This window comes from Mauremys reevesii, linkage group 14 (genome assembly GCF_016161935.1).
Source record: "Mauremys reevesii isolate NIE-2019 linkage group 14, ASM1616193v1, whole genome shotgun sequence".
In the NCBI taxonomy this organism is placed as follows: Eukaryota; Metazoa; Chordata; order Testudines; family Geoemydidae; genus Mauremys; species Mauremys reevesii.
This window is the reverse complement of record NC_052636.1, coordinates 904,288-925,205: the sequence shown is the minus strand read 5'-3', so window position 1 is coordinate 925,205 and position 20,918 is coordinate 904,288. Positions and strand designations below refer to the sequence as shown.

The window sequence follows — 20,918 nt, the reverse complement described above, 5'->3', positions numbered from 1 at the left end:
GGGGGAAGCGGGAATTGCAGTGGGGGAAGGTCAGTGGGATGGGGTAACTGGGGGGGGTAATTGGATCCGGCCCCTGGCCTCTTGCCCCTGATACAAATTCCCTCTAGTTCTGCCCCCTTTTCTCTCTCTCTATCTCACACGTGGCTCTAAAATCCGGGGAGATTCCCCCCCCCATCCCCTCCAATGAGCCGCTCTCTCGTCTGGCCTGATTTTCCGCTGTTCTCTTCATAATCCTCAAATGCCCATTTAAAATCTCCTCCAAACCCCCACCCATTGTATCTGCAGCGATTTGCCCTGGGCCTGGGGGGAAATTGTCACCCTGAGTCGTTCCCCCAAAGGGGTTGGGGTCAGTGGGGGCTGTTTGGGGGAGCCCTGAGACCCGGCTGCCTCTGGGGTGGGGATGGGGGGCCGGTCTCTGCCAGGGCGGCGAAGGGGGGAGCACGTGTCCCCCATGGGGACGGCCCAGACCCCGTTACACAATCCCCCGAACTGCCAACAGTCGCCCCCAGCCTCTGCCCATCCCCCCCTGCTGCCCCTTCCCTCATCCAGGCACCTTCCAGCTCCCCCTCCCCGGCCACCTTAAAACTGGTCCCCCCCCCCCCCAGGGCTCCCTGCGGCCCGTGTGAATGATGGTGCTGGGGGGAACCGTCACTTTCCGTTTGTGTGTTGGACAGTCACATAAAATCCAGTCCAACCATCCCCCTTTTCCAACTAGTTATTTAACAGCAACATAAAATCCCCTCAGACACTGGTGTGTTTCATCTCATGTGATCAAATACATAGTTTGGGTCCTGCTTTTTTCTGCAAATCTCAAAGATTGATATAAAATACTCCAAAATGTTACCCCTGTTCTCTCTAGTTGTCTGTTACTAATTGAATGTGCCCTGAGATTCTCCCCCCCTCCCCCCGCGTCTCTCTAATTATAAAATACGAACAATCTCCGATTTACCCCTTTTCTCGAATTCTTGAAGGTGGCTGTAAAATCTTTGCAAATGTCCATTTCCACTCTATTCATTTATCAAATATTGATGGGAAATACACTCAGATTTTACCTCTTGTCAACAACTGCTATAAAATCCCTCAGGTTTTCCACTTTCCTCTCTATAATTTGCAAAACTGGGTCCGAAATCCCTCAGATTTCCACCCTTTGTCTTTCATTTCTGAACATTGATCTCAAATCTCAGGTTTTGCCTCTTTCTATGTCATTATCAAACGTCAGTTAAAAATCCTCTCGGGTTTGGGGCTGTTCCCCAGGTTCCTAAATCCCAGCGACTTCTTCCTTGGAGAGAACCTTTTGCCCTGAGTCCTTCTCCGTCCTGGAGGTCGCAGGGGGTTAAATTGCCCAGAGATCATCTTTCCTCCTCTCCTGTGAATGTCATTTCTTCCCCCCGTTAGCTCTGTTAAAAGGTTTGCCCATGAAAGGGACCAGCCACATATTTAATACCCGTCCAAGCCAGAGGCCTCCCCCTGTTTGGGGATCAGTGGGTCCCGGCTGGTAGCAGGAGGGTTGGCAGGACCCTTCTCTCTGCTCCAGCCGACACGGGATGAGGAGGTCGCTCTGAGTGCAGCGAGGGCCCAGCAGTTTCCCAAACCCCATGACAAAGGGTCTCCATCAGGGGCTGCTTCCCCCTGCGCTAAGATGCAGCCACCTCTGGGGTGGATCCATGGTGGCCATTATTTGCTAGTGACAGGCCATGGACATGTACTATTTTGGCCTTCCATTCCCCTGTTAAAGATGCACCCCCCCAGGGCTCCCTCTGCCTGTGTGAGTGGCCAGCAGAGGCGGGTGGTAACTTTCTATCCACGTATCAAACACCATGAGGTGAAACCACCAGCAGATTTTTGCTTCTCTCCCCTCTGGAAAACTGCCGGGACTTCCGGTTCTGTGGGGAAAATTCTCGCCCTGAGTCCTTGTCCCAGATCTGGGGCTGAGGGAGGTGGGAAGGGGGTTAGGAGCCCACCCAGGGATCTGCTGAAGAGGATTCTGGCCCCATCCTTTCTGAACTGAGCTTCTGGTGTCATTGAGACCAGAGTTAATCCGGAGTCACTGCAAGGAAAGACAGGGAGTGACCTGAACACCTGTCCCTCTGGGGAGGGGGTTCACTAGCTGCTCTCCCCACAGGTTCTGGCTGTTGCTAAAGGAGGGACGGCGGCTCAAACGCTCTGTCCTGGTTATTAGGATTCAGCGTCCTGGGTCAGAGGCTGCAGCCTCCATTGTGATCTGGGAGAAGCAAAGCCGGTTCCTGACTCCATATCCCCCGAGCTGGGGTGTGCACTGCTCAGGGGTCAGTGTCAGGGGTGAGCCCCCAAAGTGACTCCTCTGGTTCTGCTCTTTCCTGGGGGGTTAAAGCGGTGGGGGCTTTGCCTGGCAGGAGGGGCCAGGCCTGCACCGCAATGAAGCGATGGAGCATGTTCCCAGCACGGCAGAATCTGGGGTGTCTGTCTGCAGGGAAAGGGAAATCTGGGGGAATCGGGAGGTGACGCCTCCTTCCGTCTAGCTGCTGGGGAGCTGAGGTGGCAGATCCTTGCCCCAGGAAAGCTTCCTCGGCCTGCGCGCTTTCCAACCGACCTCTTTATAAATGTTCTCCGGACAAATCACCTCACTCAGAACCACCCCTGCGAGGCCAACCAGGTCCCTAGCCCCCGCCAGCAACCGCTCTTCTCATGACTAGAAATGCTTGGCCGATAACGGCAATAAAACGTACGCGGCCGAGACACCGAACCCCGAGGTCGGCTGCCCAAACGTTCCTTCTGCTTTCATGGACCCTGCGTGCCCTTTTCCCGGCCTCCCATGGGAACACACAGGGAGGAGGACACCGTGTGGCAACCTCATTTAACACAGTATAAAGTCAATTAAAAAAAAATTAAATCCAAGTTTTAAACGCCCCCCATGTATGATCTAAAACCAGTAACCAGGAGTTTGGCTGAGAACTATATAGATTCTCCCTCCCCCCACAAATACATCTAAAAATATTTTTCTAAGCCACTATTTCACAAGACCAGAAGCAAAGTTCTAAAGAGTCTGGACTTTACAGCTGACCAGGTCACGCGTTCATAAAACCCACATGAGAAATTAGGTTTGAATTGAAACCCCCACCCTCTTCAAGGCCTCATTTGTCTGCATAGTCTATCGTTTGCATCCCTGTCTCGTTAAGACACGTCGTCCTCACAATGGCCTCTGTGACAGCATATGGGTCGCAGTTGGCTGCAGGCCGGCGGTCCTCGAAGTAGCCACAGCCGTCCTGGCCGACTTGGCGGGGGATACGGATGCTGGCCCCTCGGTTGGCCACGCCAGCAGAGAACTCAAAGATGCTTGAAGTCTCGTGGTGCCCGGTCAGTCGCCTGGAGTTGTCCCTGCCCCCTCTGGGGTCGTACACACAGATGTGGTAGTCGTGTCGCTTGCTTAGCTTCTCAATGGCAGCTTCAATACATTTGAGACCGCCCTCCTTCCTCATGTCTTCTGTGCTGTAATTGGTGTGGCACCCAGCTCCGTTCCAGTTGCCAGTCATCGGTTTGGGGTCCAATGTGGCCACGACCCCAAAGTCTTCACAGACGCGGTGCAAGATGAACCTTGCCATCCACAGGTGATCTCCCATCTCGATGCCTTCACAAGGCCCGACCTGGAATTCCCACTGGGAGGGCATGACCTCAGCGTTGGTGCCACATATCTTCACCCCGGCATAGATGCACGCCTTGTAGTGGGACTCGACAATATCTCGACCGTACACCTTGTCTGCTCCAACCCCACAGTAATAAGGCCCTTGTGGACCTGGGAACCCATTATCAGGCCAGCCATACGGGTGTCCATTGATGCCCAGCAGCGTGTACTCCTGCTCCATTCCAAACCACGGGTGGCTGTCCTTAACCAAGTCCATGACTTTTTTACATGTGTTCCTCAAGTTAGTTTCTGCATGTTTTCTGTTGTACTTCAGGACTTCACACAACACTAGCTTGTTAGGGTCCAGACAGAAGGGGTCTCGGAACATCCTGACTGGTATCAGGAACATATCGCTGTTGGAGCCTTCAGCTTGGTCTGTACTGGATCCATCGAAATTCCATTCTGGGTCATCTTCTATGCACTTTGGTTCCTGGTCCATGGTTCGAGTTTTACAGCGGACTCCTTCTCCACTCCCGTCAATCCATACGTAAGTCACCAGGACCTTGCCCCCCTGGGGAAGCCTCATGTACTGGTCCCTGACCACCTTGTTCAGCTTGGAACTGTGTGACACAGACATGTTGATGGATCGTCCCCGGCCGCGCAGGAGCCCAGCGCCGCGATGCAGCTCCCCGCCCGCAGCCCGGCTGCAGCCGCCGCCGCCTCTTATAGCGCCCCAGCCAGGCAGCGGGGCCGGGGGCAGAGTGGGGCGGCCGCTCCCCAGCTGATGCAAGAGCCGGCGGAGGGTTGGCTCCCTTCGCCCCTCCCCGCGCTCCGGGCCGGCCGCGCTCATGTAGAGCCCGTGTAGATGCACGCCACTACAAGGCGTGCATCTATGCCGGGGTGAAGATATGTGGCACCAACGCTGAGGTCATGCCCTCCCAGTGGGAATTCCAGGTCGGGCCTTGTGAAGGCATCGAGATGGGAGATCACCTGTGGATGGCAAGGTTCATCTTGCACCGCGTCTGTGAAGACTTTGGGGTCGTGGCCACATTGGACCCCAAACCGATGACTGGCAACTGGAACGGAGCTGGGTGCCACACCAATTACAGCACAGAAGACATGAGGAAGGAGGGCGGTCTCAAATGTATTGAAGCTGCCATTGAGAAGCTAAGCAAGCGACACGACTACCACATCTGTGTGTACGACCCCAGAGGGGGCAGGGACAACTCCAGGCGACTGACCGGGCACCACGAGACTTCAAGCATCTTTGAGTTCTCTGCTGGCGTGGCCAACCGAGGGGCCAGCATCCGTATCCCCCGCCAAGTCGGCCAGGACGGCTGTGGCTACTTCGAGGACCGCCGGCCTGCAGCCAACTGCGACCCATATGCTGTCACAGAGGCCATTGTGAGGACGACGTGTCTTAACGAGACAGGGATGCAAACGATAGACTATGCAGACAAATGAGGCCTTGAAGAGGGTGGGGGTTTCAATTCAAACCTAATTTCTCATGTGGGTTTTATGAACGTGTGACCTGGTCAGCTGTAAAGTCCAGACTCTTTAGAACTTTGCTTCTGGTCTTGTGAAATAGTGGCTTAGAAAAATATTTTTAGATGTATTTGTGGGGGGAGGGAGAATCTATATAGTTCTCAGCCAAACTCCTGGTTACTGGTTTTAGATCATACATGGGGGGCGTTTAAAACTTGGACTCATTTAACACATGGCTTAGATTCTAGGAACGGACCCAGGAGGGTTCAGAAGTAGAAATCCCCTAATCTATGGAAGGGGAAAGACCCACCTAGATGGGGCTGTGTCATGGGGTAGATGCACCCGGTGAAGGGGTCTCTGGTCGTGCAGGGTCAGCGGGGAGCTTGCGTCTCAGCTGCCAGAGTCTCCCTGATGGCCTAACCCGGAAAACAGGAGAGCGTGACCTAGCGGTTGGGGAGCTGCCACCCCTGGGTGGGGTTAGCCGCAGGAGGTAGGGAGCCCCGGGCCCACCCTGCTCCTCCAGGCCCAGCCCAGGGACTGAACAGCGGGGTGTGTCAGCGGGGATCCCGCTGCAGCACGCTGACCGATTTCTTGGTCCTATGACTTGGACTTAGGGTCTATTTCCCCTGGGCCACTTCCTACCAGGTCCTCTGGGTCTCTCGGGTGGTCGGCTGTGACGTCTCAGCCCCTGCCGGGGTCACTGCAAATTGTCCCGTGTCCGCCTGGGGTTTGGGGTGCCTGGCCTCTGTGGACAGGGGCTCCCGCAGATCCCGGGCGAGAAGCTCGCAATCTGCATCTTCCCTCCTGGGCAGTCCGGCCCGACAAAGCTCGTCTGCTTCCCTTTATATCCCGTCTGCAGGCTGAGCTTGGCGGGGTTTCCTCAGCCTGCGATGCACAGCTGACCCCAGCATGGCCAGTGCGGAGTAGGTAGATCTCATCGCAGGCGTGGAAAACTCACCAGACTGCCAGGGCTGGAGCCTGCCCTGACTAACCAGCGGCTGCTGTGAGATATGAAGGGGGCACCCACCAGTCAGGCTTAGGGGAGATTCCCCTCCCTTCACATCCAGCTCCTCACAAGGAGGAGGTTATTGGGCTTCCTACCAGGGAGCTCTCCCTGGACCCTGCTGGGGGCTCCATCTCCTGTATCAGTCGGTGGCTGGTAGGTGTGTGATGGATCTGCTGGGAGAGATAAGGGGCTCTCGCTTCGTCCCCTCCCCCTGGTATTTGCTGGATACGCTGAGCAGGGTGCAGGTGGGACTCTGTTCATGGGACGCCACCCAGAGCTCCCATTTGATGGGCTCCTCTCCCCCACGAATAGTGGGGCTGTGAGTGGGGCAGCAGGTACTGAGTGTTGGACTCTTGCTCTTTCAGGGGCCGGTGACCTTCGAGGAGGTGGCTGTGTATTTCACCAGGGGAGAGGGGGCTCTGCTGGACCCCGCTCAGAGAGCCCTCTACAGAGCCGTCATGCAGGAGAACTATGAGACGGTGACCTCGCTGGGTAAGGAGTCCCGTCCCCTCGGTTCTTACAAAGGGAAGTGACAAAATAAGGTTCATGTCACCCCCACAATGCAACCTCCCCTCTGCCCGGTTTCAGCATCACCCCCCATGCCAGTGACACACACACCAGCCCTCTGCCCTCCCCTGCTACACAACACTGCGGGAACAGAGCCCAGGAGCAGTTTGGCACACGGTCAAATCTCTCCTGTTTGCTAAGGTAAACCTGGGGGTTGGTCCAGCACAGGGATGAGCTGCCAAAATCTTAACAACCCCGTTCCCTACCGGGTCTTTGGCGGCACTTCGGCGGCGGGTCCTTCCTTCGCTCCGGGGCTTCGGCAGCACTTCGGCGGCGGGTCCCTCAGTGCCACCGAAGACTCGGAGCGAGTGAAGGACCCGCCGCCGAAGACTCGGAGCGCCACCCGGCGAGTACAAGCCCCACGTGGGTTTTTACGTGGTTTTTTTTTTTTTTTAGTCATCCCTGCCAGGGCCCTGTCAAACCTGGTCGAATCGGGCCCCGCACTTCCTAAAGCCGGCCCTGCACATCGGGGCTGCAAAATTGTATTGGGGGGCCGGGTAGGGAAGGCTGTGCATCCCAAAACAGCCTGTCCCCCCCATCCTGTCCCCGACTGCCCCCCTCAGAACCCGCAACCCATCAACCCCCCCCGCGCCTTGTCCCCTGACCACCCCCTCCCGAGAGACCCCACCCTAACTACCCCCCAGGACCCCATCCTGCCCCTCAGAACCCGCAACCCATCAACCCCGCCTCCTTGTCCCCTGACCACCCCTCCCGAGAGACCCCACCCTAACTACCCACCCCCAGGACCCCCATCCTGCCCCCTCAGAACCCGCAACACATCAACCCCGCGCCTTGTCCCCTGACCACCCCTCCCGAGTCCCCACCCTAACTACCCACCCCAGGACCCCCATCCTGCCCCTCAGAACCTGCAACCCATCAACCCCGCGCCTTGTCCCCTGACCACCCCTCCCGAGACCCCACCCTAACTACCCCCGACCCCACCCCACCCAACTCGCACGCAGTCCAAACTCTCAACCCTATTAGACTGGGCAGCATCTGGATGAAGCAGGTTTTCTCACCCCCCCGGCTATTGCCTCCTTAATAGACAGATTCTTCCCTTGAAATCTGGGCCAGTATCTTCTGTTGGCGTCTCAAGTCTTCAATGTCCTTGTTGCTTGCAGCGTAGGTGGGGGCAGGAGACAGGCCAAGCCTGGGGCCCCTGGGTTCTGTTTGATACCCTCAGCCCATGTGCTTGGGGGTCACACGTCCCGGCACCTTTGGGGGGCGTCGCTGAGTCTTCAGGCCAGGTGGAGCAATTCCCCTGGTGTGGCCTCATGCGGGTGAGTCGTCGCATTGCAGCTCCCTTGCGGGACAATGGCTGGTGATGGGTTGTTAGACACTGGTCCCGGCGTTGGTTACTTTCCTGGCTGTTGTCTCTGGAGAGCGAAGATCTGGCTGATTCCCCAACGTACAGCGGGTTTTAGTGACAACCCTACACCACAATTCTCAGAACTTCCTAGGCACTAATGATACACCTATGGATAGAGAAATGACTCTCAGCAGATCCTAAGCTTTCCCCGATGCCTTACAAGGCCTGCTTTCTCCGCAAGATCACAATTACGTATCAGTGAGGATTGGGGGGGGTACAGGGCGCTCCCCCAAGGTATGGAATGTCACAGTAACACCGGCAATAGAATGTCATCCAGTGACTGCTGCTCTGTACTGAACACCTTGTGTTTGACTAAATCCTATTCGGAAAGGCATCCGGTCTCGACGTGAAGACTTCAACAGCTGGAGAATTCTCCAGTTCCTGTGGTAATTTGTTCACCTTTGCCCCGTTGCATTCCCAGCGCCTCTTGCCAGCCGCAGGGTTGGAGGTTTGAGCACAGGAAAGGTTGCATTGTAGGGGTGGCGTGGACATGAATTTTGTTTTCTGGTTCGCAGAGGTTTACGTTTAGCCGCCGAAAGGCAGGACACAGCCCTGGGCACCCTGAGCTCTGCAGTAAAGTCGTTGCTGGGCATTTAGTTTGCTTCATTTTTTTGTCGTGGACGTTTTGCCACGATAACTGTGTCCACGCTCGAACTTTTGCCAGCAGAGCTGTGTTGGATTTGCAGGGGAAGGGAGCAGGAGGGAAAGTGATTTTTCACTGCCCTAAACAATCGAGCTGTCCTGGCAAAACCTTCAAGAGGAGACCACGTCAGAGGCTGCATGTGGATTTTACAGCACTTCAAAATATTCTCAAGAGGGAAGCGACAGACCCACTCAAAGCGCTGGGCCCTCTGCGAGTCTCCCTGGAGAGTCCAGCTCCTGTTCCATTGGACGCTCTTTACTCTCAGGTTCACAGATATTCCAGCTTAACAGTTACACCTCCCGTCACCGCTCCGCCTAACGCAGCACTTAGACGTGTTTCGAGTGAAAACAAGGACGTGTTTATTTAATGACGTCTAGAATTTGAAGTGGTAGCAAGAAGTATTGGGGAAAACTACACCACAGGTACAATCAGAGTGCAGAACTGGATTCTTTTGTGTGCTGTGATTGTGATTGTCTGTTCGTGAGACAGATCCCACTGCCAGCTTGCCTCCATGCTGGAAGGGGCAGGGTGAAACGTACCCCCACGCCCCATTATCCTCACTCATAAATAGATCCTGCTGCTTTTGTGTGTGTGTAAATTTCCTCTCTTGCAGGTTTCACAATCTGTTCCTTACCCTTTGGCTCAGGGTACAGACTGGGACATGCCGCCCGTCTGTCTGTCTGATCCCATCTGTCTCTTGTCTTAGGCTTAGCTTGCCAGCTCTGGGGGGACGTCTTTTTGGTCTGCGTCCGTAGAATCTCCAGCCCGGGGGGATTGGTGCGTGTCCGAGTTAACGACTCGAGGTTGTCGAAATAACCGGCTCACCTGGAATTATTTAATCTAAGACCCTCAAGCAGAGATTAGCACAGCACCATAGAGAGCACAGACCGAAATAGGGACATTACCAGCCTTTGGTGTCAGACTAAGAGCTGGATCTGTCTCTCTCCTGTATCTGGAGGGGACGCGCGGCTCTCATGCCCACAGCTAAGTTCCCGTATCAATATCATGGCAGAGGGTTTCAGACAAAGGATACGTCATTGCCGAGAATATTCTCCCAGAAACATATGTTCTGGTGTCATTTCTGTACATTCTCAGCTTACCTGATTAGTGTGTGTTGGCATGATTATTTACGGCTGGGAAAACTAACAGTTCTTCAAGATAGTCTCTCTGCGGGTCCTTCTTACCCCACAGTCATTCTTCCCTGTTGATTTCCCTGCTGTAACATTCGTCCTGTGACGGGTTGGATCACAGGAACCCCCCTGGGAGCGGCCAGCTGATGTGCCAAGACTACCTCTGCCCCCTGCTTTCCCTGCCAGCTCGGGATGCCAGCACCCTGTCCTGCTGAGCCAGACACGCCCGTCTGCTCCAGCACAGACCCAGGGTCTGGATTACCTGCTCCAAAGCTGCAGGTTTGCCTGAAAGCAGCTCACAGGAGTGTGCTTGTCCTTAGCACTCAGATGCCCAACTCCCAGTGGGGTCTGAACCCAAATCAATCCCTTTTACCCTCTATAAAGTGTATGCAGGGTGAACTCCTCAGTTGGTCACCTCTATAACACTGATAGAGAGATATGCACGGCTGTTTGCTCCCCCAGGTACTCAGACATACTCTGGGTCAATTAATAAGTAAGAAGTGATTTTATTAAATACGGAAAGTAGGATTGAAGTGGTTCCAAGTAGTAACAGACGGACCAAAGTCAGTCACTAAGCAAAATAAAATAAAACGCACAAATCTCTGTCTAATCAAACTGAACACAGATAATCGCACCCTCAGAGCTGCTTCAGTAAGTTTTTCCTCAGACTGGAGACCCTCCAGGCCTGGGCACAATCCTTTCCCCTGGTACGGCCCTTCTTCCAGCTCAGGTGGGAGCTGGGGGATTCCCCATGACGGCTCCTCCCTGTTCTGTTCCCCCTTTATATATCTCTTGCATAAGGGGGGAATCCTTTGTCCCTTTGGGTTCCCACCCCCCCCCCCACTGGAAAAGCACCAGGTTAAAGACGGATTCCAGTTCAGGTGACATGATCACATGTCACTGTTAGACCCCTCTCAAGCCTTCATTCCTCCTGCCCGCAAACGCAGCCATCCCGTCAATCTCCCCAGTTAATCGGAGCCATCACGATTCCAAACCATCATTAATGGCCCTCACTTTGCATAATTACAATAGGTCCCCAGCGTTATATTTCATATTCCTAGTTTCAGCTACAAGAGTGATACATTCGTACAAACAGGATAATCCCACTCAGTAGACAATAAGCTTTGTAATGATACCTTACACGAGACCTTTTGCATGAAGCATATTCCCGTTACATTATATTCACTCATTATCAGATTTTTATAAAATCGTATAGACCGCAATGTCACACATCCCTGATGAGTTTCCCAAGTCTATAGGTGCCTATGCCAGCGTTATAGATCTATGTTAAGGAGAGGGTTTCCAAGCATATCTGCAGTTGTGTAGACATGGAAGGGGTTCAAGACGGTTAAAATACAGCATCATAGAGAACATGCCTGTATCGGGTCACTTATCGGCCAAGGGTCTTAGAATTCAGAGAGACTCTTTGTTGAACTAAAAGTATGAATGTTTAATAACCGCTACTACCCGGATCCTGGTCAACGACTGAGAATATGAGCATTACGGTAATACAAGTAACAATCCTTGGCAGGCCCAAGCAGTGGGAGAGAGAGCAGGAGCGTCTCCAGGCAGTGGTAGGCTGGTCGGGGGGTAGGTTCGGGGTAAAGAGTTCCCGTGAGCTGGGACGTCCGGGGGAAGTGGGGGGCTGGAAGATGTGGGAAGGAGTTGGGATGCTGAGGAGTTGGAGGAGGGGAGTAAAGGGGAGGTGGGGGCTGGGTAACATTTCCTGCAGGAAATGGGGGAACTAGCAATGGGAGGGAACAGGAGCTCTTGGGAGTTTGAAGCAAAGATGTCAAAATCAGGGAGCGAGCTAGGTGGACCCTGTCCCCTTCCTGGTGTGTCTCATAAGAGCGGCCAGATTGGGTCAGACCAAAGGTCCATCTAGCCCAGTGTCCTGTCTTCCAGTGCCAGGTGCCCCAGAGGGAATGAACAGAACAGGGAACCATCAAGTGATCCATCCCCTGTCGCTCATTCCCAGCTTCTGGCAAACAGAGGCTAGAGACACCATCCCTGCCCAGCCTGGCTAATAGCCACTGATGGACCTGTCCTCCATGAACTTATCTAGTTCTTTGAACCCTGTTATAGTCTTTGCCTTCACAACATCCTCTGGCGAGGAGTTCCACAGGTTAACAGTGTGTTGTGTGAAGAAATATTTCTTTTTGATTGTTTGCCAGCAGCTGGGAATGGGTGACAGGGGATGGGTCACTTGATGATTCCCTGTTCTGTTCGTTCCCTCTGGGGCACCTGGCACTGGCCACTGTCGGTAGACAGGACACTGGGCTGGACGGACCTTTGGTCTGACCCAGTAGGGCCGTTCTCACGTTGATAGCTCACTCTAGTTAAAGTAATGAGTTGTGTCATTTGATCAGCAAAGAATTCTTGTTATTTCTCTAACAGTCCAGGAAAAAGTCGCCATTGCAGAGCACGTGGTTTGGGGGAAATTCAGCGGTTGCTGACTCTTGCCAGGTTTATTCAAGGCTGGTAGGATCCAGAATGTGCCGGGGGGTGTAAGAAGCAGGCAGCTGCAGTCAGAGCTGCTGGGCCAGGGTTATTTATCTCACAGACACTCAGCGCGGCCTTGAATGCTGGCTGGGAGCATCCAGACAAGGGAGCTCCAGCAGCAGAACATTGAAAGTCACCCAGGATTACAGATGACACAACTCCTCACGGGTCTGGATTGCCCCCCAGCATGTGAAAATGGCCTCGGTTGGTAGTGAAACATCTGAGAGTCTTTCTCCTCCATCAGCAGCTGCAATAGCCACCATCTCTCTTCTCTGCAGGCTCCTTGGATCTTGGGGGCCATCATTCCTGACGTCACCTGACCTGATGCTTATTTTTCAGTCTGCTTGGCCAGAGGAATTAGAGTCTATTGCTCCTGAATTCTAGCTTCTAATTTCCCCGTGTTCTCCACACCCAGGGATTTTCATACTCCCTCCCGTTACACTGGACACACCTAGGTTCCCTAATGCTGCAATAGGTGCTTTCCTGACATCTAACACCGCTGAGATCCTGTTGTCACCATGACTCAGTGGGTTCCAGCTGAGAATACCAGATTCAGGACAAACTGCTGAGAACTGGGGCAGACTCATCGCCAAGGGGGTGGTTATTCCACCATGAGATGTACCAAGGCAGTAAGAAAAGTAAATGTCTGTCTCGCCGCACAGTCGTCAAACATGCGATCTCCTTAAGCATTTCTGTCACCCCCCAGACCCTAGACGTTGTGATTAGTGGATACTGAAAACCACTGTCATCAGACAAAGGGTTCTTCTGATCTCAAAAGATCAGCCACCTCGGGCCTTGTGTAAAGCTTCCTTGTTAGAAATCCAGTCCCAAGAAATGAAACAGGAAAAGAAGAGAAAATGGAGATGTTTCCACCGTCTTTTATGTCAGCACGGCCCATCTAGCGGGGTGTTTACATTAGGATAGCTACTTCCAGCAGGCTGGAAAATCCTAGAGGAGGCAAAGCCCAGGTTACTTTTAGATTTCTCCTACCTGAGGTCACCCCTATTAACCCCACATGAGGCTGATGGACACTCCTGGCCGGAGTGACACGCACTCCCATGACCCACAGGACAACGGAGTTGGTAGAAAGGACCATGGGATTCACCCCAGAGAAGGGCGGCCTGCAAAGGAAAAGAACGGCCACTCTGGGTCAGACCAAAGGTCCAGGTAGCCCAGGATCCTGTCTGCCGACAGCGGCCAGTGCCAGGTGCCCCAGAGGGAGTGAACAAAACAGGGAATCATCAAGTGATCCATCCCCGGTCGCCCATAACCAGCTTCTGGCAAACAGAGGCTGGAGACACCATCCCTGCCCAGCCTGGCTAATAGCCATTGAGGGACCCGTCCTCCATGAATTTATCTCGTTCTTTTTTGATCCCTGTTATATTCTCGGCCTTCACAACATCCCCTGGCGAGGAGTTCCACAGGTTGACTGTGCGTTGTGTGGAAAAAATACTTCCTTTTGTTTGTTTTAAACCTGCTGCCTATTCATTTCATTTGGTAACTCCTAGTTCTTGGGTTATGAGACGGAATAAATAACACTTCCTTCTTTACTTTCTCCACACCAGTCATGATTTTATAGACCTCCAGCATAACCTTTTCCAGTTCCACTATATCTTTTTTGAGATGGGGCGACCAGAACTGCGCGCAGTATTCAAGCCGGGGCGTACCATGGATTTATATAGAGGCAACACAATATTTTCTGGCTTATTATCTAACAACCTTTTATGTACTTGAAAACTGTGATCATGTCCCCACTCAGTCTTCTCTTCTCCAGACTAAACAAACCCATTTTTTTCAACCTTCCCTCACAGGTCATGTTTTCTAGGCCTTTAGTCTGTGCGTGTTCCCAGCAGATATGTCCCTCACAAGCAAAGTGTTCTGCACCTTTGAGGAGCTGGGGAGCTGGAGCTGGACTTTATTGGTTACTAAGGACTGGGGCTTAATTAATAAAAAAAAAATGAATGACAGCGTCTTAGGAATTCACCTGATCTCATTTGTTTTCTTTCCTCTGAGCAGGGTTTCCCGTTTCCAGACCTGACGTGATCTCCCAGCTGGAACAAGGGGCAGAGCCGGGGGTCCCAGACCTGCAGGGTTCAGAGGAAAGAGAGATGCTGAGACGTCCCTGCACAGGTGAGGAAACACGAAACCTACTCGGAGTCTGGAAGTGCCTGAAGGAAACATCTGGGATCCTCTACAAAGACCTTGGGAGCTCTCTGAGTTCCCAGCAGATGTCGTATCCCCAGGGAAGCTAGAGCTCATGGCGTCCTACAGATCCTGACAGACACCTGGCTGTAGCTTCTTCCCTTCCCACTGAGTGTTTAGATGGGCTGTGAAGCTGAATTGTTTCCCTTTGGGGGAGTTCAGTTCCCGGTTTTTATTTGACATCTCTCCTGCACTTATTCTGGTTTGCTCTTCCCCTGTCCAGCCCAGTTTGAGGTTTCTCTCTCTGTCCCAGCAGGTGCGATGGAGAGTGAGAATGTGGAGCAGAAGTCTCCGCAGGAAGTGGACTCAGACGGAGCATCATCGCAAAGGTCGAAAGGGGATGTGTCCAGGAGTCACGAGCAGGGTCAATCCTGTGAGATTCAGCACAGAGCAGAGAGAGAGGAGGTGAACCAGCCCGAGGAGAAATCGGGAACATTGATTTACTGCCAGGGAACACACCAGGACCTCAAGGAAACCACAGCCCAGCAGAAACTCCCCAGGGGAACGAAAAGAAACACGTGCGCTGAGTGTGGGAAAACCTTTAGTCGCTGCTCAACCCTCACTAAACACCAGAGAACCCACAGAGCAGAGAGACCCTTTGAATGCTGCGAGTGCGGGAAAACCTTCCTTTGGCACTCACACCTTATTGCCCATCAGAGAGTCCACACCGGTGCGAAACGCTCCGAGTACCGCGAGGGCGGGAAAACCTTCCCTCCGAACGCAAACCTGACTGCGCATCACAGAACCCACACGGGGGAGAAGCCTTACGAGTGCGGCGAGTGTGGGAAAACCTTCACTCAGAGCTCAGACCTCACCACGCACCAGAGAATCCACACCGGGGAGAGACCCTATGAATGCCGCGAGTGTAAGAAAAGCTTCATTCGACGCTCGCACCTGATCACGCATAAGAGAATCCACACAGGGGAGAGGCCCTACGAATGCTGCGAGTGCGGGAAAAGCTTCACTGCCAGCTCAAACCTCATTCAGCATCAGAGGATCCACACAGGGGAGAGGCCCTATGAATGCTCTGAGTGCGGGAAAAGCTTCACTCAAAGCTCAGATCTTACTACGCATCAGAGAATCCATACAGGGGAGAGACCCTACGTATGCTGTGAGTGCGGGAAAAGCTTCATTCGACGGTCACACCTGATTACGCATCAGAGAATCCACACAGGGGAGAAACCCTATGAATGCTGCGAGTGCGGGAAAAGCTTCACTGCCAGCTCAAACCTCATTCAGCATCAGAGAATCCACACGGGGGAGAGGCCCTACCAATGTTGCGAGTGCGGGAAAAGCTTCGCTCAGAGCTCAGAACTTGCTACGCATCAGAGAATGCACAAGGGCGAGAGACCCTATGAATGCAGTGAGTGTGGGACAAATTTCACGGATCGCTCCGCCTTCCTCAATCATCAGCGAATCCACACCGGGGAGAGACCCTACGTCTGCTTTGAGTGCGGGAAAACCTTCACGCGGAGCTCAAACCTCATTACCCACCAGAGAATTCACACGGGTGAGAAACCCTACGAATGCGGCGAGTGCGGGAAAAGATTCACTCACAGCTCAAACCTTATCACGCACCAGCGAATCCACACGGCGGAAAGGCTCTATCAGTGTGAGTGTGGGAAAAGCTTCGCGGAGAGCTCGGCCCTTCTTAAACATCGGCGAATCCACGCAGCAGACAAACCCTACGAATGCGGCGAGTGCGGGAAAACCTTCACTCGGCGCGCCGCCTTCATCTCTCATCAGAGAATCTGCAAGGGAGAGAAACGCCAGAAAAACCGTTAGGGCTACCGGAATTGTAGCTACCGGAATTGTGCCGTTAGGGCTACCAGAATTGTGCCAATTCCCACGTAGTAACCTTTCAGGCTGTTTGCACCGTTTGCAGCACTGTTATCCCTCAGCTTGGCCAGATGAGTGGCCCATTTTTGCCGTTCGCCCTGTTTTGAGGTGGTCCCAATTGTCCTTTCTATCAACTCCGTTGTCCCATGAGTAATGGGAGTGCCTGCCTCCTTCCAGGAACCAGGGAGCGTCGCATTTATACCGTTCCTGCTATTGCAAAGGCACCGCTAGAGTCACCAGTGATACAGGTCGCTCTGGGTTGTGCTGAAGAGCAGTTATTTGTGGACGTTTTTTTAATTTTCATTTTAAATATATTTAAATACAGTGAAAAGCAGGTGGTGCAGGGGGAAAGTGTCATTTCAGCCTCTGTGACACTGGAAGGAGATGGGCTGACTCAGAGAGATTCCCTCCTTCCCCATCGTTCCAGAACTGTTACCTCCTGTCTGAGCCATGCAGAGTTTATCCTCTTCACATTCAGAGTGTCGTGTGGTGCAGTGTTCTCAGCTGTCTGGGCTTGGAGATGACGTTTTGACTTCTTTAATCCTAGATCGGAGTCGCTGTGAGTGGAGATGAAAGTGTCGAAGACCTGGGAGGGGAATTCAGATGGATCCCAAACGCAGTGGGATCATTTGGAGTTTAAATCCCAGGTTCCATCTATCGGTAAAGCCACTTCTGGCAAGGGGGCTGTTCCCCCCCCCACACTGTGAGGATGCTAAAACTTTTGTATATAATGTAACTCAAAAAATGAGACGGTACTTAGTGAAGCAGGTTTGAGTGGATCAGAGGAGAATGTCCTGGGAGACTCTTGTCTTGAGTCTGAGTGATCAGATGTAACCTGCTCTGGATTTTCCCTTGACACTTTTATTGTCATGTATTGTCTCCCTCTGTGATGTGGGTTTCTAGCTCTCCCGAAGGCTGGTTGGTCGCCCAGCTGGAGATTAGTTTAGTTGGACAGGCTGGAGCTCAGATTTATTGAAGACTTTGAGACATGTGACCATTCGCTAAAGTCATGACTTCTCACTTCAGCGCTGCGTTTCCCCACCTCTCCACGATGACGTGGAGAAAGTTCAAGTGCAGTTCTGTCAGCAGGAGCGAACTCTCCAATTCACTGGCCATGCTAACGAAGAAACACTGCTGATTTCAAATCTCCACTCAGAAATCAGGCTCTACGGAAGGTCTCTCCTAGCTAATCCCATGCTATGGGAAATGCTGCCCTTCACGACACAGGGTGTGGAAGCAATAGAAGTGGGGGTTTTTGTTGAATTTATCCTTTGTAGGAGCCACAAATGTGTGTAAAATGAAACCAGTGTTAAAAATGTAATAGCTGCAGAAAAATAGCCGATTTTGAATAGAAATGTCGCTTCTGGTAACTTAGAGAGATCCCGATCCAGGCCTGTCGCTAGTTCCTAGCCGTGACCTGTGCCACCGAATTAAAGCAACGCTGGGGATGTTTGGGGAAGCCGTTCCGCACTAGCCCGGCTGAGATTTTTGAGTGGTTTGGTGAAGGGTTCTACTTCAGAGCCATGTACATTTACTATAACCCAGGCCAATGATTTAGAAAGAAGGGTAGAAATAGTACCGGTACATACCCGGGTCTTGGGTTTCACCCAGTAAGGGAAGCTATGGTGAGCCACGGCCCAAGGAAAATTGTTCCTAGAACACCGCTCCCTAGTTCAGTGTCACGCTTACAGTCCCAAAGGATCCCACGGTTAGATTGAGCACAAGCAGCCTTCACTCTTTGGCTCCAAAGTTTCCTAAGGCAGAGAGAGAAAGAGAGTTCCTCAGCGGACGTTCCTTCCCCGGGGAGCCCAGCCTGGCTGCCTGGGTAGCAAGGACTTTCATGCAGCGGAAATAACGGTAACCAGCGAGGGTCTGAATGTGTCGGGCTCCAGTATCAGAGGGCAGGGTACCCGCACGCTGAGCCCGATTCTCTGGTTTTCTCTCTTAGGGCTTGTCTACTGCACTTAAAATGCTGCATCGGTAAGGAGGAGACTCTCAAATGAGACGCTTTCCTGGCCACACGGCGCTGTCTATATGGGGCGTTGGGTCAGTATAACCCATCGCTCAGGGGCGTGGGTTTTTCACACACCTAAGCAATGCAGCTGTACCGATATGGGGCTGGAGCGTAGAGCAGATTTTGGTTTTGCTCCTGTGTTTTGTGCATTTGCATCGCTTCTCCGCTACGTCCTCCTCCTCTGAAAGGTTAAAAAGGGTGAAAATACACCGGAGGGGGTTTTTCTCATGCTGCAAACGTTCCCACAGAGGAGACCCCTTCCACCCACACACGTGGCAGGAGTTCTGGAGATATGTGAACTCACGTAAGTGGGAGGCACCTGTGTTTGACCAACCACAACTTGACTCAGAGGTTGACTAGGTGACAAGTAAGTGAAAACGAACACGTATGACAAGCTTTTGTGATCTTGGAACATGTGACCTGGTTTTAGAGCGTTGTATGTTATTGTTTGAGGGGTCACCAATTGATCTGACCAGAAGAGAAGTTTCTTGTCCCCGAATCAGGCTCCCTGTGGGAACCAGGTGCGATCACCTGAATTATATTGGAAACCTGAAAGTTGTCTTGTGTTTTGTGTTGTGTTGTGGTGGTTCGGGGGGGGGACTCAGACCTGAGTCACCTAATTATCCCCTGAGAGGGAGTCTCTCTCGTGGAAGGTCTCCGGCAGCCTGGGAGCTGCTCCGGCACTCGCCTCTGAGCTACGCCACCCGCAGGTTAACAGTAGCTGCACCGCTAGCCCCCGAGTACCTTTGAATCGTCCCCCCGCCGGTATCCAGCTCCTGGCCGAAGTTCCCTCTAAGCCGCGCGGCCGCGCAGCCGGCTCTAAAGGGCCGCGCAGGCAGCCACAGGGGCCTGGAGAGGAGAGAGGTGAGGGGGTGGGCGGGAGGGGAGCGAGTTGGGGAGTGTGGGGCTGCCGCAGGGAGAGGCGCCTCCACCCCAGAGCTGCTGCCAGCGGGAGAGAGAGATGAGGGGAGTCTTTTCTCCCCACTGCAGCCCCGGGGCAGCCTGCACCCCAAACCCCTCATCCCTGGGCCCACCCCAGAGCCTGCACCCCCAGCTGGAGCCCTCAGCCCCCGCACCCCAAACCCCTCATCTCCTGCCCCACCCCAGAGCTCCCTTCCCGCACCCCAAGTAACGAACGAGAGGGAACGTTGCTCCTGCCACCGGCTACTCACAGAGATGCCACCTCAGCGTCACCCACAGGTCCAGGCTACTCTGGTTTTCCCTGAACCCACCTCGCCGGCGCGCCAGGCAGCACCCGAGAGCCCCTGTAAAAAACCCCAAAGAAGGTTTATGAAACGAAGGACGAAGCTTTAACTGGAAGCATCCCCGATCCCGGTGGCAGCAGTGCGTTGGGGCGGCAGGAATCTCCCCGTTATCGCAGGCTGGAGCCAGGAAATGAAACGAGAGGCTCCTGGAGAGGCCGTGGGAACGTGGGGCCCTCACCTATGACAGCAGGGGCGCTACATCCGCCACACCTTGGGCATCCCACCGCTGCCCCGTACCTACGATGCAGCCCCCGTACCTCCCCCTGGCCCCAAACCCCATCAGTGGCTCTGCCCCGGGACCCCGAGAGCGCGGCAACGGCAAAGCCTGGGCATCTCAAGCCTCTTTTCCGTATTGGGGTGTAGAAAACTGGGCGTGAAGGGGCAGGGGGGGATCGATGGGGGGATTTCCTGGCGGGGAGGAGAAGCCCTTGTGATGCTGTGTAAACACGACTAGTTGCACTAATGGTTACGAAGTTGCACTAAATCTTGCACTATCTCCTGGAGGGTATCACTGGGAAAGTGACGCTTTGCCAAGTGGGATTATCCTGTTGACAGGCCGGTAGCAGCTTTGCATCGGAAGTTATGAATCGGGCTGGCTGCCCCTGCGATTCAGCGAACCGGGCAAGGACACGGGCCGAGGTCACGTGACCTAAGAGGCCATCTTTCACCAGTAACGTCCCAGGCTCGTGGGACCCCGGGCTCCAAACCGGGCCGGTAACTTTCCATGCTCTGAATTGCAAGCGGGGCCATCACGGCTTGGCCTCTCGCCGGCTCCGATTCTCCGGGCTGCGGATTTACAAGCCAAAGGGCCGTTTGGAACAAGGGACCGAGGAGCGTCCCGTCTTTGGGCAGGTACCAGCAATCTCCTCCCTCGCCGCCGCGACGCTGCTCTGAGGGCTTTGCAAGCCTTTGTGTGCATCCGACCTATTAACCAGTGATAACTCGCTGCTTTGCTGCTCTTCGTGAATCTCGTTCCTTTCCCAGGGATGGGCTGGCAGCGGGGTAGGGTCTGAGATACGCAGTGACCTGGGGTCAGTGTCTCATCTGTCGGGATCCCTCACATGTGGTGAGTTTTCAGCAAAACCTCTTTTGTTACCGGGGGCGGTCCCAGTCGTCCCACCCCATGTGTATGGGGCGGGGGGGGGCTGGTTATTTTTACTGGGAATCCCCTGCTCCTTACAGCGCCCTACGGGGGACCCAGCCCAATCCCCGCCCAAGGAGGCACGTGGGATTGTCAGCTGGCCAGGAAACCTTTCCACTGCTCAGATCCAGTCGGGCTCCTCCCGTGTCCCCAGAGG

At 53.7% G+C, this 20,918-nt stretch overlaps 3 protein-coding genes across 4 annotated transcripts; 2 read left to right on the top strand and 1 right to left on the bottom strand.

Annotated features, from left to right (window-relative positions):
- Positions 1-3,095: 3,095 nt before the first annotated feature.
- LOC120381821 (glutamine synthetase-like) lies at positions 3,096-4,363 on the bottom strand. Its single transcript, XM_039499975.1, has one exon. It carries the CDS (start codon positions 4,233-4,235, stop codon positions 3,111-3,113), a length of 1,125 nt encoding a protein of 374 aa, XP_039355909.1. The 5' UTR covers positions 4,236-4,363; the 3' UTR covers positions 3,096-3,110.
- A 102-nt stretch (positions 4,364-4,465) lies between these two features.
- Positions 4,466-5,077, top strand: LOC120381823 (glutamine synthetase-like). Its single transcript, XM_039499978.1, has one exon. It carries the CDS (start codon positions 4,529-4,531, stop codon positions 5,060-5,062), a length of 534 nt encoding a protein of 177 aa, XP_039355912.1. The 5' UTR covers positions 4,466-4,528; the 3' UTR covers positions 5,063-5,077.
- A 9,304-nt stretch (positions 5,078-14,381) lies between these two features.
- On the top strand, positions 14,382-18,910 carry LOC120381813 (zinc finger protein OZF-like). 2 transcript variants are annotated; one of them, XM_039499949.1, is made up of 2 exons: positions 14,382-14,430; positions 14,759-18,910. In XM_039499949.1, exons 1-2 carry the CDS (start codon positions 14,409-14,411, stop codon positions 16,285-16,287), a joined length of 1,551 nt encoding a protein of 516 aa, XP_039355883.1. In that variant the 5' UTR covers positions 14,382-14,408; the 3' UTR covers positions 16,288-18,910. The 2 variants fall into 2 exon arrangements, with proteins under 2 accessions (XP_039355883.1, XP_039355884.1); XM_039499950.1 differs by having other exon boundaries at positions 14,418-14,430; positions 14,756-18,910.
- The last annotated feature ends 2,008 nt before the right edge of the window (positions 18,911-20,918 follow it).

Bases quoted from the DNA above. Each gene is read 5' to 3' on its own strand.
- LOC120381821 (XM_039499975.1), bottom strand. From the start codon at position 4,235: ATGTCTGTGTCACACAGTTCCAAGCTGAACAAGGTGGTCAGGGACCAG.
- LOC120381813 (XM_039499949.1), top strand. From the start codon at position 14,409: ATGCTGAGACGTCCCTGCACAG. The intron at 14,431-14,758 runs GTGAGGAAACAC...CTGTCCCAGCAG, and splicing joins GCTGAGACGTCCCTGCACAG to GTGCGATGGAGAGTGAGAAT.
- LOC120381823 (XM_039499978.1), top strand. From the start codon at position 4,529: ATGCCCTCCCAGTGGGAATTCCAGGTCGGGCCTTGTGAAGGCATCGAG.